The sequence below is a fragment of the Telopea speciosissima genome, chromosome 11 (genome assembly GCF_018873765.1).
Source record: "Telopea speciosissima isolate NSW1024214 ecotype Mountain lineage chromosome 11, Tspe_v1, whole genome shotgun sequence".
Taxonomy (NCBI): domain Eukaryota; kingdom Viridiplantae; phylum Streptophyta; class Magnoliopsida; order Proteales; family Proteaceae; genus Telopea; species Telopea speciosissima.
Window position 1 is genome coordinate 15,457,168 of NC_057926.1, and position 18,058 is coordinate 15,475,225.

Here is an 18,058-nt window from a genome sequence, read left to right on the forward strand (position 1 = left end):
GATCTCATCGATCTCGTAACACATCGGGAAGGGGCCTCATTGGATGGCCGTCCTCGTCTGGCCTTCATGATTTTCTTCCTCTTATACACATGGGCAGCGCTGAGGCACACAGCCCGAGGGGGCAGCCGTCTCCCAGTGTGGACACCTATGGCTACTGTCCCCATGTTGTCTTCACCACCCCTTTCAAAGGACCTGTGGATCCGATCTGCAATGGTTGTGTGAAAACGCCTAAAGCTCTCCATTACTGCCTCCCGACTTGGCGCAGCCGGGGCAACCTGGTCTGACACATGGGCATCGTCCCTCGCCCTCATGGGCCCCTCAAAGTCTTCAAAAAAAGGCACTGAAATGGCTCCTGCTGGTTGCGCACCGTCATTCTCCGTAATAAGGCCAGCAGCGTCAACAGCGCCATCGTCCCCACAAGAATCTGCCACCAACCAGCCCTGCAACACCAGCTCCAGACCACTGCCAGTTGCAGTCTCGCCCACCACCGTGGGAATGGTCTCGACACCCGCCGGAGGAATTTCACCCTCTTCCAACGTGTGAGGTGTCCCCTCGGTAGCAATCACCACCGGCAAAACAACACCCTCAGCTCGTGCAACGATTCCACACTGGCCATTCGCAACCAGCGCCTCACCACCATTTGCAATGCAAATGCCCTGCGCATCCTCCTGAATCAGCGGAGGGCCCAAGCCCTGATGCTCTACAGTCCTCCATCAACCCACTCATCTCCTCATCCTCCTTGGAATGGCCGGAGTACTCTGCCCAGGCGCACTGCCATCCACCCTGTGACCACCGTTGGAGGGTCCCTCTCCCCTGGGAATGAAGACACCCTCTCTGTGTCCGGCACCAGCCTCAACCTGTACCGCCGAGGCAGCGATGTTAACCTGAGGTAGCTTGAACTCCGGCTGCTATAGATCCCTCAACTTCTTTCCCCTGTTTTGCCTTTCTACAAGCCTCTACCGAATGGCCTACCTTCGAGTAGGATACACAGTATGGGGGGAGTCTATCGTAGACCACCTTCTGGTAGAACCCCTGTGATCCATAACCAATCCAAACCTTCGATGGAAGCGCTGCTCGCAGGTCGACTTCAACGCAGAACCTTGCCTCGACTGTGCGAGTGCAATTTGCCGTGGCGCCATTGACTTTTAAGAATTGCCCTATAGTTCTAGCGATGGATACCAGAAAATTGCCCTGATAGAAATTGACTGGCAGTCTAGGCAAGGAGACCCAGACCGGAGCAAAAGGAGATTCCCAACCAGAAACGAACTCCGAAGTCCACTTCATAAACCTCAGAAGGTAGCCCTGGATGTGAGTTTGTGCTTTCAGCCAGACTTTAACATAATCTGCCGTGTTCGAGAACCGTAGAAGGACATGTCGCGGATCCAGGGAGGAGACGACAACATCCCCTTTCAAAAAAAGGACTTTCTGCAGGTATTCCTTGATTGCAAATAGAGATGGCCTACTGTGGCTGCACTTTGCGATTAACGCTGCCGAGAAGGCCTCTCCGATAGCGCAACCTCCTCCTTGGAGAAGAAAACAGCCGGAGCTCCAAAATACGAAGTAGGCTTCTTCACCTCGATCGCGACAGGGGGGGTAGCCAATGACCTGGACATTGCAGCAGCGAAGGAGTAAGCCTGGGCTCCACCAGCGACAACCCCTGTAGAAGGATCAGGGGGGCACTTCTCCCGAGGAGGGGGAGAAGCCATGACCTAGCCCACGTGAACGAGAATTCTTATCGTGCGCCACCAGAGCTTAGTGTGCACCACCAGAGAAAATGTGAAAAGAAATCGACCCTTCAAAGAGGGGTTGTACTTTAGCAAATGATTTTAGATAAAAGAAAAGATGATTACTCTATGCTGTTTCTCCTTGTGAGATGCAAGATGGACTTTGAGATGTTGTTGCAAGGTGAGAGGCTTTGCATAGTCAGTGGGATGCTGATTGAAGCTTAGGTGTGATGCCCAATTCATATCCTTTTTTATTTTAATAAATTCTGTTATTGATTATTTTTTGGGTGAATAAAGAATTCAATACCAAGAAGAAAGGGGACTACAAAAGTCCCTAGAAAGGGGGAAAGAAAACAAATACACACATAAACAAACAGCCCGGACCTCAAATAGAGGTGGTAGGAGGCTGGAGAGAGGAAATGGGAAGGCCCCAGGACACAACAATATGCATGTTCCTTGGGGTATCAGAACAAAAAAATTGGACAGCAGAGAGCTTTGCTTTAATATCGAAAGAAATGGCGTCCCAAATCTTGCGAAGAGACCAAGAGTTGGAGGTCCATTTCCTGATATTATGTCCCATCCAAATATGATTAATGCAGCGCAAAAGGCATGTTTTCCCACAGTGTCAGATTGAAGAACCAACAAAAGTCATATCAACCCAAATCCACTCTCTTTCAAAAGGAAGAATTGTTGTCTTACAGGTCAGCATTTGTTGAGGATATCTTGCCATATGGAAAGAGAGAGGGGGCAGCCAAAGAAAAGGTGGTCCATGTCTTCAACAGCATTCCAGCAAAGGCAGCATTGGGGAGAGACCTGAATCTACCTATGGCGAAGAAATGACTGTGTTGGAAGGCCATTAGAGAAGACTCTCCAGGCTGTAAAGCAGTATTTGGGGATGTGATGCTTGAACCGGAGAAGCTTCCTCCAAGGAGCTAGAAGACCTCTGATACAAACAAGATTACAAGTAGCTTTGGAACTGAATAGGCCGGAGGTTGCAGGGGCCCACAAGACACAGTCATCCCTCCTAGAGGGACTTCTAGGAATGGAAGGCAGGGCATCCCACACAGAATTAAGAACTGGATGAAAGTGGGTCAGGGTTCCAATCATTGTTAGAAATGATATCAGCTACCAAGTATTGCTTGTTCAAGCCGCAATTGTAAATAGCTCTAGAAGAGACAATATGAAGAAGAATTCCTATAGGGTGTCAATGGTCCAACTAGAGAGATGTAGAGTTTCCATTACCGATTTGATTGTGGATGGCATCAAGAGTAATCGGTATAAGAGCAAGGATTTTGTGCCAGGCCCAAGATGCATCAAAGGGAATAGATACGGTCCAAATTGAGTCATTGCGGGGAGGTCCTGAGTAAAGCCAATCGACCCAAATGCTTCGCGGCTTAGAGACAATCTTCCAGATGAGCTTGATGATACCAGCGGAGTTAACATCTTTGATTCGACGAAGACCGAGACCGCCCTCTTCTTTGGGAAGGAAAATAAAAGCCCAACTGGTGGGATGGAGAAATCTTGTAGAAACTTTACCTTTCCAAAGAAAAAGGTTATAAGGGATTCCAAGGACTTAATAGTTGATGATGGCAGCCCAAAGATACTTGACAAGTAAATATAAAAAGCTTGCAATACTGATTTGATTAGAACTAGCCGGCTTGCATAAGAGAGAAGCTTTCCTTTCCAAAGTTATAGCCTTTTTTTTTTATAAGATCCAACATAGGAGAGCAGTGATGAGCGGTAAGCCTGGCACGAATCAAAGGCAGCCCCAAGTGTTTAATTGGGAATTGGCCAAGAGAAAAACCAGATTTGTCAATTAGAGAGGCTTTTTCAATCTGAGTGACCCCAGCAAGGAAAAACAATGACATAGTAGGGTTGATCCAAAGCCCCGAAAGAGCTTCAAAATGATGCAGGCAAGACATAATATTCTCCATAGAGCTAATAGAGGCCTTCGCGAAGATCATGAGGTTGTCAGGGAATGCAAGATGAGAAGCTCGAGGGCTTTGCACTTGGGGAGCGAAGAAATTCGCTGCTGGTCAGTACTAGTCTGAATGTACTTGGAGAGAACTTCCATAACCAAAGTAAATATGTAAGAGGAGAGAGGGAAACCTTTGCGAATTCCCAATGATGAGGAAAAGTAACCCACTGGACTGCTATTGACAAGCACTGAGAAGCTAGGGGTGGAGATTCATTGGTGGATCCAATAGGCAAACACAGGATAAAATCTCATCTTCTCCAAAACCTTTGAAATGAAATCCCATCTCAAAGAGTCAAAGGCTTTATGAGTGTCTATCTTCATAAGACCTGCAGGGGGGTGAGATTTTCTGTTGAAATGAAAGCAGACTGATTCTCACTGACAAGAATATCCACAACAGCCTTGAGCCTGATAGCAAGAATCTTGGCGATGAATTTGTACAGCAGGTTGCAAAGGGCTATGGGTCTAAAATCAGTCACACTTGAAGCACCTACCTTCTTGGGGATGAGACAGAGTAAAGTGGGATTTACACCTTTAATCTGGCTGGGGTTGAAGAAGAAACCCTTGATAGCCTTAATGAGGTCCTCCTTGATGATATCCCAAGAGGCAAGAAAGAATCCCAAACTAAATCCATCAAGACCAGGAGCTCTGTTAGCTTTAAGAGAGCGGATAGAAGAAACAATTTCATCTTCAGAAGAGATTGAGCTGAGAGAGGCTTGGAGCTCACTGGGGATGAATTTATTAAGCAGATTTTCAGGGATAGGGCTCGAGTCCCTTGAAGAACCACTAAATAGATCCTTAAAGTACCCAACAGCCAAGTCCTTAATATCTTTGACCCGATGAAAAATAGATCCTGCTGAATCTTTAAGGTGCAATATGTAGTTGGTGTTATTCCTAGATTTAAAGATCGATGGAAATAGGCCGATTTTGAATCCCCTATTTCCGACCATTTGATCCGAGACTTTTGCCTTCGAAAATTTTCCTCCTGAGATAGCAAAGATTGGAACTGAAGAGATACCACGGTATCGATTTTGTTCGTCCCTATATCACCATTCCTATTGCATTGATCTCCCACTGGTTCTTTCCCTGGTTTGAGGTCATTTTGCATTATTTGGTATCAGATCCATTGGGGGAGGGCCGACAAAGTAGACGGTAGTTGAGTTCCACTTCCGACTGAAGGTTGATCATGCGGATCTGATTCCTCGACTTTTAAAACTCAAGGACAAGTTTTTCCAAGCTGGGGAGAATTGATTTAGATCATAGTGAAGAGAAAGGAGGTTTATGATTCTGGTACAAAACCTGTAGATCTTGTCTTAAGATCTCGTAGAAGATTTGATTTGAAGATCATCTAGAAGATTATGTGAAGATTGCATGAAGATATTCTAGAAGATTACATGGAGATTGTGTGGAGACTATTCTGCTAGATATTCCAGCAGCCTTTTTGCCAACTATGGGATCTTATTTAGTAGTTTCTTTTATTGTAAATCCTAGCTACTAGGTAGATTAGCAATTAAGTACTTTAGTTACTATTTTTACAGTTATAGTTACTTTCTAGTTTGGTGACTCTTCCTTAGCTATGGAGAGTTACTATTATTGTCAGGGACCCTCCTACCATAATAGAGGTTTCCCAGTTTGCTTTTTATTATTATAAATAAAAAGAGAGGGGTCTTACTCTAGCCAACGATTTTAGACAGAAGAAAAGATGATAGCTTTATGATGTTTTTCCTTGTGAAAAGCAAGATGGGCTGTGAGATGTAGTTGCAAGGTGAGAGGCTTTGCATGGTCGGTGTGATGTTGATCGAGGCTGAGGTGGGATGCCCAAGTCATATTATTTTTATTTTTTCTTTCACCTGTTAAAAAAAATTAAATAAATAAATAAATAAAAGAAAGAGAAAAAATTCTGTTATTGATTTTGTTCGTCCCTATATCACTGGTCCTTTTGCAATTAATCCTCCACTGATTCTTTCCCTGGTTCATGATTGATTCCCATTAGTTATGCTACAATACTTGCTTAGATTTTGCAAAGACAGCTAAAATATTTGTATGTACTATCTGTTTCTCTCTTTAGGAGTGGCATACCCTCATTTTAGATAGAATCTGTAAGGTACCAAATAAATACACTTACTTGAAAGGGTCATGTGCATGTAGTACAAGGTGAGGATGTCGAGTGTTATGAATCCCAGAAGATGGCATTCCAAAATCATGGTAAATATGGACTATGATTGCAGGTGTGGAAAAAATTAGAGATAATGTGACACAGAAATATGTTGTGGTCCTGACTCTTTTCCACTCTTTCTTTTATTGATGCAAATCTTCTTGCCATTTTCTTAGAGTTGTATCAATAAACATTGGATTGAAAAAGATAAGCATGTTTATGTCAGTGGAAGCTGGAACTCAACAAGTTTCTAGACTGTATGATCTTATTTTGTCTTTCATAAGGAATATTTCATAGTTCCTTTCTAATGGTATGCCAGAGATTTACTAGATTATTCTAAGATTTTCTAGCTCCCATATGACTCGGATTTCTCTGAAAATCTACTAAATCATTCTGAGATTTACTTTACCCTGTAGAACTCAGTTGTTATCATATTTTATACATTGAGATGATTTGAAATTCACTAGTAAATCCTTAATTCATTACAATAGCTTATAATTTTTGTACTAGTTTAAGAGTTCTAATTATTGGTAAAGTTGGCATTCTCCTTTAGCATGGTTGAATTAGGTGGTCATCATGACATGAATAGATTTTTAGAAGTATCCCAGTGGAGTTTTTCCCAACATTCAAATACCTGAATCATAAAATGGTTCACTCTTTGTTTTGTCTATAGAAATAATGAATTATATATAAATAAATTTAAGAACTATGCTGAAACTAGTTGACGTCACCTGATCAAATTCAAGTAATCCACAGTACTCTTAATAGTAGTTTTAAACACTGAATTGGTCTTTCTTCCCTGTATAAAATAATTTAATCATATTTCTTTGGTAAAAGAACAACACTTAATTATCATAAGTTTTCCTGGTGTGAAATAACAAATATCTTTTGTATGTTCATAAGAATTTTTTTATAAGACTGAGAAACATGTCAAAGGAAAATTTTCAAGTTAAATCCTATTTTTTATGCTAACTTCACCTGATAATTTCTTTTTGCATAGTTTTTACCTGGAAGGCTGGAAACAAATGAAGTCTAAACATAATCAATTAATCACCGGTAACACCATGCATTATTAATCCTCAAAGGGAAGTTCCTTCAAACCCTTTATTTTTTCCTATATACTCTATGAAATTTCACTTGTTCCATTTGAGGACAATGAAAACAAATGGCATTGCTGGCCAATTAGCCAAACAAAGAGTTAGAAAAGTAGATGATATTCTCGCCATTCCTTACTATTGGCAGATTAGCCAGATTTTGCATACATTGTGTATGTATCTCTATGCTCTCTCCTACTTTTCCACTTATCTTTAGTGTAGTATCGGGTATGTAAGATTCTCTGTTCGTGCTATGTCTTTTCAATCAATAAAAATTGTTTTGTATCAGAAAAAAAAAATCTCCATATTATTAAAAAATGTTCTTGGGCTAATCTATTGAATTGCATTTACATGTTTCAAAAGGAATGGCATTTATATATATTGCAATTTGACAATATACTTAGAAGAAGTTTATTTCGCAAAAACTTCATACATTTCCCATCCATACCGAATTTGGTTTTTCAGGTTTCAGATCAATGGTGGTGTGAGCCAGGACATGGAGATTGGTGCACCTGCCTAGAAAAGTATACACTTTGTCGAGATGGTATGTACCATAAGGTATGCACTTCATAACGTCGAGTCATTACAAGTACTCATGCGAACATGATAACAACAACAGCAACAAACTCAGCCTTGTCCCAACCGGACCATGACCTGTCTATCCAATGGTCAGAATTGCTAGCATCGTCCTGGAAGTAGAGGCATTTGCTGTCAGGTGCAATTTCAAAAGATCACCCACCTAGATGATCCATTACTTTTCCTAAGTTGGATAATTAAGAGTACGGTTTTTGGAACTCTCTCTCTCTCCATTAATATAAAGGAGCACTATTGGTTTTTTCCCCCTAATGATTCAACTCTGTTAATCCTGTGCTCCTGATGCACCGAATGCATGAGAAATTAGATTTTGAAATTGGTTAATATAGCATATAACTGAGGGAGGGTGGGCTTTGATGCAACGGTAAAGGTTGCTCCATTGTGACCAAGTGGTCACTGGTTCGAGTTTGGAAACAGCCTCTATGAAACAAGGGTAAGGCTGCATACATTATGACCCCCCCAAGACCCTGCAGTGGTGGGAGCCTCGTGCACTGGTTACACCCTTTATAGCATATAACTGAGGCTTCATGGAATTTCAATTATATCATAATCTAAAAGTAGAAAAAGAAGAAAGAAGAGCTTGCTTTAGGATTTGATTTTCCCCAATTGAAATATGAGCGGAAAAAAATGAATCTGGGGAAATGCAGAAATAGAAACAAAATAAACAATTAGTGCGTAGATTAATGGATGATTTACAAGATGGGAATCAACTGATTTTTACAGACCTAGATTGGAAACTAATGTAACAACATCAATTTACTAGATCTCAGTTCAAAACCCATCCTTGCCCACTTAACATTTGATCGCTGACCCACTTTCCCTACCCATGCCAAAAATTTTAAATATATATATAAAAAAGGAAAAGTTTTTCTGTTTTAACAATGCACACTTCAATACCGGCTGTTGAGATGTGTTACCCGATATTATGAGGGTATTTTTGGTTTTTTATTTATGCTTTATTTATGTACTCTTGAACAGGGGTAGGATTGTAATTTGGGCTGTCACACTGTTCACATGAACAGTGTCTTGAACAGTGTTTCCCTTTGTAATCTCTTTTATTATTATTATTATAAATAGAGAGCTTGACTAATCTCATTGATCATTCAAGCCATTCACGAAATTCCTGTTTTGTTAACATGGCATCAGAGCCAAATACACTCTGATCTAGGTTTTCAAAATCCACCTCCCTCCCTTCGATTTTTTTCTCCTTCCCTCCATCGAGGTTCTTCCCTCCTTTCTTCCTTTCTTTTGGTTCTTCTTCTCCCATTAGGGCAGCACTACTGAGGTGATCGTAATGATCTAGCTGCTGCCCCAATATACCTCCTTTTTTATGCCTCTTTTTTGGATTGAGTGGAGCTGAAGCACTGTCTGCGATTTGAAGATTTCCTATTTTTTTTGGAGATCAGGCTCTACAGCTGTTTCGGCTGCATCTTCTATTGTGGGATCTTTATTTGATATTGTTCTCAGCCCCTATTCACTTCATCAGATTGGTTGAAGACCCCAGCCCCTTATCGATCTCTCTTCTCAGGGTTTTGAAAAAAACCCTGACATTAATCGATCTTGGGGTTAGGCTGCTGGTTCTTGCTACATCTGATTGGCACCCTTGCTGCCTTCATTCAACATCATTCCCAACCTATATATCTGAGATTTTTTGCTCCAATACAACCCTTTTCTATTGGGGGTCGATTCCAGAATTTTTTTGGATATTTTTTTGCTGTTTGCTGCTTCATTGAAGATTGGTTACCTGCTGCAATGACTGGTTCAGATTCTTCTTCGGCCTCTTCTGGCATTGATGGCCAGCCCCGGACTGATTTTCTTCCCCTTGCTGCCCCAATCAAACTTGATGACTCTAACTACCTGAAGTGGTCTCGGTCTACCCATTTGATAGTAGCTGGCCGTGGCCTCACTGGCCATCTTCTTGGGACAACAACTAAACCAATGGAAGAGGGTTCTCAACTCAACAAGTGGTTATCGAATGATGCGATGGTGATGTCCTACTTGATCCATTCTATGCAAGGGGATATCTCAGACAATTTTCTTCTACTGGACATTGCCCATACTATCTGGAATGGTACCAAAGAGACTTATGGTCACATGGGGAATGATGCACAGGTCTATGAGATTATAAAGAAAGCTAATGCCACTACCCATTAGGAGCTCTCTGTCTCCAAATACTATGCTGCCCTCAAGAACATGTGGCAGCAATTGGATCATTACTCCGACTATCAGCCCTCTACTGCTACTGATCTGGCTGCCTATCGCAAACACGTTAACAAAATACGTGTCTATGATTTTTTGGCTGGACTAAATATGGAGTTTGATCCTATTCGGGTGCAAGTACTTAGGCAGTCCCCTTTTCCATCCCTAGAGCAAGCCTTTGCCTTGGTTCATAATGAGGAATCTCGTCGGGCTGCTATGCTGCATTCCTCTACTGTTGATCGCTCCACCTTGCAAGTTGCTTCCAGTACTCCTTCTCTTACCACTACTGATGTTGGTACTGCTGTCCCTAAAGGTCCTGTCAAATGAGAACACTGCAACAGGCTCTGTCATATTAAGGCTCAATGCTGGAAGCTCCATGGGAAGCTTGCTGATTTTGAGGAAAAGAAAGCCCATGGGAAGTTTAAGCCCAAGGCTCATATGGCTGATTCTCCTAGTACTGCTGCTGCTGCCCCTTCATTTGACATTGGGCTTACTCAAGATGAGCTCCTAGCTTTCCGTCGCATGCTACAGGCCTCTTCTACTGCCTCCACTACGGCATCTACACCTGCTACACCTCCTGGTTCTAATTTTGCCTCAGGTACTCCAGTCAGTATTCTGTGTGCATCGGCTATATCCAGTCCTTGGATTATAGATTCCGATGCCACTGACCACATAACTGGCTCCTCCCATGTATTTCATTTTTATTCTCCATCTCCTGGCAAAGGCAGTGTTCGAGTAGCTAATGGTTCCCTTTCTCCTATTAATGGGAAGGGTTCCATACGCTGCTCACCTACCCTTTCATTAAAATCTGTTTTGCATGTTCCGTCCTTTTCTACCAACCTTCTCTCTATTAGTAGTCTAACTAGAGATCTCGGCGCAAACCGACTTTTTTCCCTTCTCATTGTGTCATACAGGATCGGAGACGGGCGCACGATTGGGGGTGGTAAGATGCAGGGTGGTCTCTACTTACTTGACCGGGTCAGCCTTCTACTTTGCATTCGGCTTCCTCTACACTCATCATTTACTGATCCACCTCGTCCCCGACCTTCATCTCTCGGCATGCCGACTTGGTCATCCATCCCTTAGTACTTTGTCTCTTTTGTTTCCGAGCTTGATTAAGCATTGTAATAGGAATGAGTTTTTATGTGAGGCTTGTGTTTTGGCCAAACAGACTAATTCCAGTTATTCTTCATTAAATAAAAGAAGTGAGTTTCCTTCTGCTTTGGTTCATTCTGATGTGTGGGGCCCTGCCCGTTGTACTTCCCTTTCTGGTCATCGATGGTTTGTCTCGTTTATTGATTGTTATACTCGTGCCACTTGGGTGTACATGATGAGCCATATAAGTGAGGTCTTCCGCTGTTTTCAGTTATTTCATCGTATGGTTCAGACCCAATTCAATGCCACCTTACGCATTTTACACAGTGATAATGGCAGAGAGTACATGGAGGGTCAGTTCCAACTTTATTTGGCTGCACATGGTATTATCCATCAGACCAGCTGTGTTGACACACCTGCCCAGAATGGGGTTGCTGAAAGGAAAAATAGACATCTCCTTAAGGTAGCCCGGGCCATTATGTTTACACGGCAGGTTCCTTCTCACTACTGGGGTGATGCCATTCTTACCGCTGCTTATCTCATCAACCGTGTGCCTACCTGTGTCTTTGATGGTCGTTCCCCTGTTGATCTCCTCCAGGGTTCCTCCTCCTTTGTGGTTCCCCCCAAAGTTTTTGGTTGTGTTTGCTATGTCCGTAATCATCATCCTCATGGGAAATTTGATCCACGGAGCATTTGGTGTATTTTTCTGGGCTATTCTGCGACCCAGAAAGGATACAAGTGTTACCATCCACCTTCTCGTCGTACTTTTGTCTCCATGGATATTGTCTTCCATGAGTCCTTGTCATATTATTCCCAGACACCTCTTCAGGGGGAGCAGGATCAGGGTTTTGAAGATGTGTCTGCTATTCTTCCGGCTTCTATTCAGGGGGAGCCCTCTGTAACTTCAGCTCCTATAGTGGCTCCTATTCAGGGGGAGCGTAGACCAGTCAGTCAAATCCTTGTTGATAAGGTATATACCAGGGAGCGCACAGGACAAGTTGAGACTACCACCACCACCATACCACCTCCACAATCGTCTACACTTGATCCAGATCCAGACCCTACTACATCATTTGGTAAGGATCCTTCCCTTGACTTACCTATCGCTGTTCGTAAAGGCGTTAGGTCATGCACCCAACACCCCATCTCCAATGTTGTTTCCTATGATGCTTTATCTCCTTCCTATCGTGCATTTGTTTCTTCTCTTTCCTCTGTTTCTATTCCTCAGAAATGGCAGGAGGCGATTGCAGATCCAAAGTGGAAAGCAGCCATGATGGAAGAAATGACGGCCTTACTTAAAAATGAGACATGGGAGCTAGTTGTTCTTCCTTCGGGTAAGAAACCAGTCGGGTGCAAATGGGTATTTGTTGTCAAGCAGAAGCCAGATGGAACAGTGGATAGATATAAAGCCAGGCTTGTGGCCAAAGGCTTCACTCAGACTTATGGGATCGACTACCAAGAGACATTTGCCCCTGTTGCGAAGTTGAACACTGTCCGGGTCTTACTGTCTTGTGCTGTCAACTTTGGCTGGGACCTACAGCAATTGGATGTAAAAAATGCATTTCTTCATGGGGAGTTGGAAGAGGAGGTTTATATAGATGTTCCTCCGGATGTTTCCTCTGACAAGACCCATGGGAAAGTTTGTAGGCTCAAAAGGGCACTCTATGGGTTGAAGCAATCTCCACGGGCATGGTTTGGGAGGTTTCATAAAGCCATGGCCTCCTGTGGATACAAACAGAGTCATGCTGATCACACTCTGTTCATCAAGCGAAAGGGAGAAAAGGTCACTCTTCTCATAGTTTATGTTGATGACATAGTTGTGACTGGTAATGATACAGATGAAGTTTCTCACCTGAAGGCTTTCTTGGGACAGGAATTTGACATAAAAGATCTAGGACAACAAAGATATTTTCTTGGGATTGAAGTTGCCCGTTCTCCAAAAGGCATCTTTCTCTCCCAGAGAAAGTATGTTCTAGATTTACTATCAGAGACTGGTTTGCTTGGTTGTCATCCTTGTGACACTTCCTTGAAAGATACTTCCCTTCTGCAAGAGAAGGATGGTGAACCTGTTGATAAGGGCAGATATCAACGATTGGTGGGCAAGCTGATTTATCTCTCCCACACCAGACCAGATATTGCCATTGTTGTGAGTCTTGTGAGCCAGTTCATGCATGATCCTTATTCCACTCACATGGTTGCTTTCTTCGTATTCTCCATTACTTGAAGTCATTTCCAGGAAAGGGGATCCTTTTGTCTCCTCATGACCATCTTCGCATTGAGGCTTACACAGATGTTGACTGGGGTGGTAACCCTAACAGGAAATCTACCTCCGGATATTGTACTTTTGTTGGAGTAAATCTAGTCACATGGCGGAGTAAAAAGCAAAATGTTGTGGCAAGATCTAGTGCTGAAGCTGAATTCCGTGCTATGGCCCAGGGCATATGTGAGTTACTGTGGCTTCAGAGTTTACTCCTTGATATCCGTGGTTCTGTTCATCTTCCAATGATGTTATACTGTGTCAACAAAGCAGCAATTAGCATTACCCACAATCCAGTGCAGCATGACCGTACCAAACATGTGGAGATTGACAGACACTTCATCAAGGAGAAGTTAGAGAGTGGGCAGATTTGTATTCCTTTTGTGAAGTCTAGAGATCAACTGGCTGATGTCTTCACCAAAGGGTTGAGTGGGAAGTTGTTTTATCCTAGTCTAGTCAAGTTGGGCATGTGTGATATCTATGCCCCAACTTGAGGGGGAGTGTTGAGATGTGTTACCCGATATTATAAGGGTATTTTTGGTTTTTTATTTATGCTTTATTTATGTACTTTTGAACAAGGGTAGGATCGTAATTTGGGCTGTGACACTGTTCACGTGAACAGTATCGTAAACAGTATCATGAATAGTATCGTGAACAGTGTTTCCCTTTGTAATCTCTTTTATTATTATTATTATTATAAATAGAGAGCTTGACTGATCTCATTGATCATTCAAGCCATTCACGAAATTCCTATTTTGTTAACACCGGCTTTTTTGTTGTCACATTGAAGCTGATGTTGCGGATCTAAACTCTCCAAATTATGGGGTCAGTCTTGAATAGCAACAGCCAACATGTACCAACATATCAATGCCAGACAATCCTTGAACTGCATTTTGGCTTTACAAATAAGAGGTCTTGAATGTTCTTCAATTTCCTCGAGTAAACGAGGCTTGCAAAAGTGCTATTAGTCCTTGTGGTGAAGTGCTCTAAGTCCAAAAACTACAATATGTAAAGTTGACTAAAACACATGTATACTTTTTTGGCAGCCAGCTCAGGTTCCACATGTCATAATCGAAACAGTAATCATTTTCTGTTCTATCCAAACAGCAAAACTCAACTCTCAGAGAAAAAGAGGGGGTAGTTAATGGGTAGATCTCAATGTTTGAGAGATGTAACACACTCAAGAAAAAATCAGAATAATATTCCATTCTATCAAAATCAAGGAGTAAAAAGAATATGTTAGGGTATGTAATAGGTAGCTTTTTGAAGTAAAACTCTCAGGTCCTAACTGGACCCAAAGTACAAATCAATAATCTCTCGTTTACCCTTCTTGAAATACAAGAATTTCTCTAAATCTTTTATGAAGATATTTGAATCATTGATTTTATCATTAGAAGGTGAAGGCTCAAAACTTTCAAACTTAAAATACAAGTGATCTCTTCAATTGATTCACTGCATGGAACCCATATCCATTCCTGATTTGGTAAAACTTGCAGGGCATACCCAGTGCACAAAGCTCCCACCATTGTGGGGTCTGGGGAGGGTCATAATATACGCAGCCTTACCCCTTCTTTCACAGAGAGGCTGTTTCCAGACTCGAACCTGTGACCACTTGGTAAAACTTGCAGATTGATATAAAATTGTATGCTATTCAGCTCACCAAAACCATGCTTAGACTGGTATAGAAAGAATGAACTGTTAAAACCAATGTTGCTGGAATTTGTATATCACACTCAAATTCCATTGCCACAATTGCCTAGAATGTCATGGCATGTTCATAAAACTACCTCTAGAGTCTTAAAAATTCCACATTCATCAAACAATTGTTGTTGGTTGTTTGATGTATGCTGTTTTTATGCAGCAAGATCAGTTTCAGCGTCTTCGGCCAACCTTCATTCAGATAATTGATCTCACACCACAAGAGGAAGCCATGTACTGGATGGTTGTGTCTGCTATTTTTGAGGGTACACAGGTTACTTCTGTTCTATCCAACACAAGCTACTATGAAGGGTCAAGCAGCCAGGCTTCTGGTTCCACTCCCATGGAAGCCAGCATAAATAACAAGGTCAGTATACAATCACTGATGACTTGTTTACCTGTACAATTCACCGAAGATTTGAGTTATTGAGGGCTTTATATTTGTCCCGAAGAAAAAATATTTTTTTCTCCCTCTAGTTGCCTCCATACTGATATTTAAACTACATGAACAGCTTAAGTCGGGATATTCAAATGCAGAGGTATGGGATTTTACCCTTTGATGGATCTCGTTTGCCAGAACAAATATCCATTAGGATGATCCTACCCTCCATTTCAATGCAATCTTGCAGACAGAAAGATTCTGTATCTGTTGGTTATTATTTATTTTATCCAAATTGCATTATAACCCATACTGGAATGCATTGGACCATTTCTCCATTAGGATTATTCAACCATATTGGTTCTTGGCATAGATAATCATGCTGGTAAGACCATTCAATTAGTGGCTCCCAATTCCTCTGCATTTACATCATGCACAGCTTAAAGATTGATATCAAATGAGAACAAACATATTTGAGACACATCCAGTACAGTTCATTCATGAATTTCCCTCAATAAGGAATCTTTCCAATTTGATTTTCACTGTTAATGATAGGTCCGTCTTCTGAGGGAAATGCTGCAGTGGGAGGAGCACATGCGATCTGAAGTGGGTCTTAGAGATACGACGCATGTAACAAAACCAGAACATGGTCCTGATTCTGTTGTTGGAGAAGTGGTGATTGTATGCTGGCCCAATGGTGAGATAATGAGAATGAGAACTGGTAGCACAGCTGCTGATGCTGCCAGAAGAATAGGTTTGGAAGGAAAATTGGTTCTAGTGAATGGTCAGCTCACGTTACCGCATACAGAGCTCAAAGATGGGGACATAGTAGAAGTTAGAGTGTAAATTTTAACAATTTGTAGACAAATAGGTGGGGAAATTCTTAGGGTTGATGTCTTTGTATATGTTGTGGATGGTGTTTAGCATTTGGAGTGATTGGAGCCTTTGGGGAAAAAGTCCTCAGGGTGGGGGCAGCGGAGTCGGGCTTAGCGGCCCAAAATGACTCCTTGGCTAATTCACTGTACAGATTGACTTCACAACAATAATGAGAAAGGAATTGATTTCTTCTTCTTCTCTTCTTATATGTGCATCTGTATTTTTTTTTTTTTTTTCTCCTTGGGTAGGGGGTGGGAGTGAGAGTTGTGAGTTGGAAATTATATTGATGTTTGTCTTATAGTTTTTTTTCTTTCTTTTTTTCTTTTTAGGGGGGTGGTGTTGGTGGGGGTTGAAAATCTTACTTTTAGGCTGTATCAGGATATCCAGTATTGTTGGATGTCAATTAGGCATCCATAATCATCTGTGACAAGCACTGAGACCCATCTACGTGCATGATCTTTATGTGTGCCTTTGGTGTAGAGCTGCAATGTTTATAAATGAATGTATTTAAGTATTTTATGATAAGCTGTCCTTACTGAAACTATTCAAGTAGAACTATTGATATTGTACTTGTTATTACTATGATGGGCACAAGCAGAGTGAAATCTCTACTGAGGCACCCTTTAAACATCTTTTGTCCACCACATAGTAAATCAATTGGCATCATATCCTCTAAAAATAACATCTAATACCTGTTTAATTGGATGATTGAAGGGTGGAATTCTAATTCAATAACCCATTGTTTAATTGGATGATTGAGTTTCTCCCATATTGATTCTTGGGAGAGGGTTTCCTACATGAGCAGTGTAAGGAGTCTACACATTACAACCAATGAGGGGTTGGAAAATGGCATCATCTATATGGTACCTACATGGTCAAAAGTCAAAACAAGAGAGAAATGTCAGTCTTGGTTCCATTATTTATTATGTGAAGAGGGTATAAAGGAATCTGTACAAGAGTAGTGTAGCAATCTTTTTCTCTTGTATCTTTATTAATAGGTTCTTAAGATATACTTTCCCCCCAAAAAAAAAATATTTCTGGTTATATTGGGAAAGTAAACGGAATGTTTCCCTTTCCATTTTGTTTCCAAATGCTCCCTAAAGGGGTTGACGATATTATCAACACTATCAGAAACTTGAATGGTACTGTCAGAAGCAGCATTCCTGTGTCAATACTTCTTGAAGGATATATGCAGACCAATCACTTTTGAAGATATTATCAAGTTGTTGCTTGCTCTTTTTGTGTAGAATTTTCTTATTGACATCTTGCCCTTCTAGTATAACACACTTCTTTTAGTGAGGGTTAAATATCATCATTTTACATGTGTACTTGAAACGAGTGTAAGATAATGACAACTCTTGAAAATGAGAGCACGTGCAGGAGCATCAACATAGATGGGTTTCTTTTTATTTCATAGTGGGTAAGATGGTAAATTCATGTGCTCCTATGTCTGGTGCAGGAACCAAGACCAAGAGTAGCATTCTTTTTTCCCCTATTTTTTATATGAGCAAGTTTGTCTTCCAGAGATGGGTATGCGTTTAGGGTTGTTAATTAGGCCAACCCATTGGATTTGGAACTAAATTTGGACTACTTTGGGCCTAGATTTGGGCTTGGCTCTATTTGGCATTCATCAAGTGCCCAACCTGGCCAGTCTGAGTTAGCATCTTTCCCTCCTATTCTGTTAAAGCCCTTATATGACAGTTAAAGAGATAAAGAAGAGATTTTTTTTACTCCGATGCAACCAGATATCCTATAATCCAAGGCCCAAATTGATTGCAATAACATTCATTGCATTATTTCCCTTGAGTAGAGGTTTTGGATTTTTTTTTTTTTTTTTTTTTTTTTGGGGGGGGGGGGGGTGGAAGACCAGGGAACCCCTGACCTGGACTACCAAATTCGTCACATATTTTTTAAAAAATAAAATCATATTGTACATAAAAGTATGAACTCATTTTTTGTGACAAACTTTTCACTTAACAAAAATACTTTTATCTCTCGAAAATTTTCTTCCA

At 41.4% G+C, this 18,058-nt stretch overlaps 1 protein-coding gene across 6 annotated transcripts in view; it reads left to right on the forward strand.

The window, feature by feature from the left end:
* LOC122645824 (probable GTP diphosphokinase RSH2, chloroplastic) overlaps window positions 1-16,235 on the forward strand; it is a 92,404-nt gene extending 76,169 nt beyond the window's left edge. For 4 of the 6 annotated variants that reach the window (XM_043839202.1, XM_043839200.1, XM_043839198.1 and 1 more), the window contains 3 exons: window positions 7,414-7,506; window positions 14,955-15,158; window positions 15,726-16,235. In XM_043839202.1, the coding sequence (XP_043695137.1) occupies window positions 7,414-7,506; window positions 14,955-15,158; window positions 15,726-16,016 (588 nt within the window). In that variant the 3' untranslated portion in view covers window positions 16,017-16,235. Of the gene's footprint in view, window positions 1-7,413; window positions 7,507-14,954; window positions 15,159-15,725 lie in introns of those variants that run through there. The other 2 variants (XM_043839203.1, XM_043839199.1) reach the window with 2 other exon arrangements.
* Window positions 16,236-18,058: the final 1,823 nt, after the last annotated feature.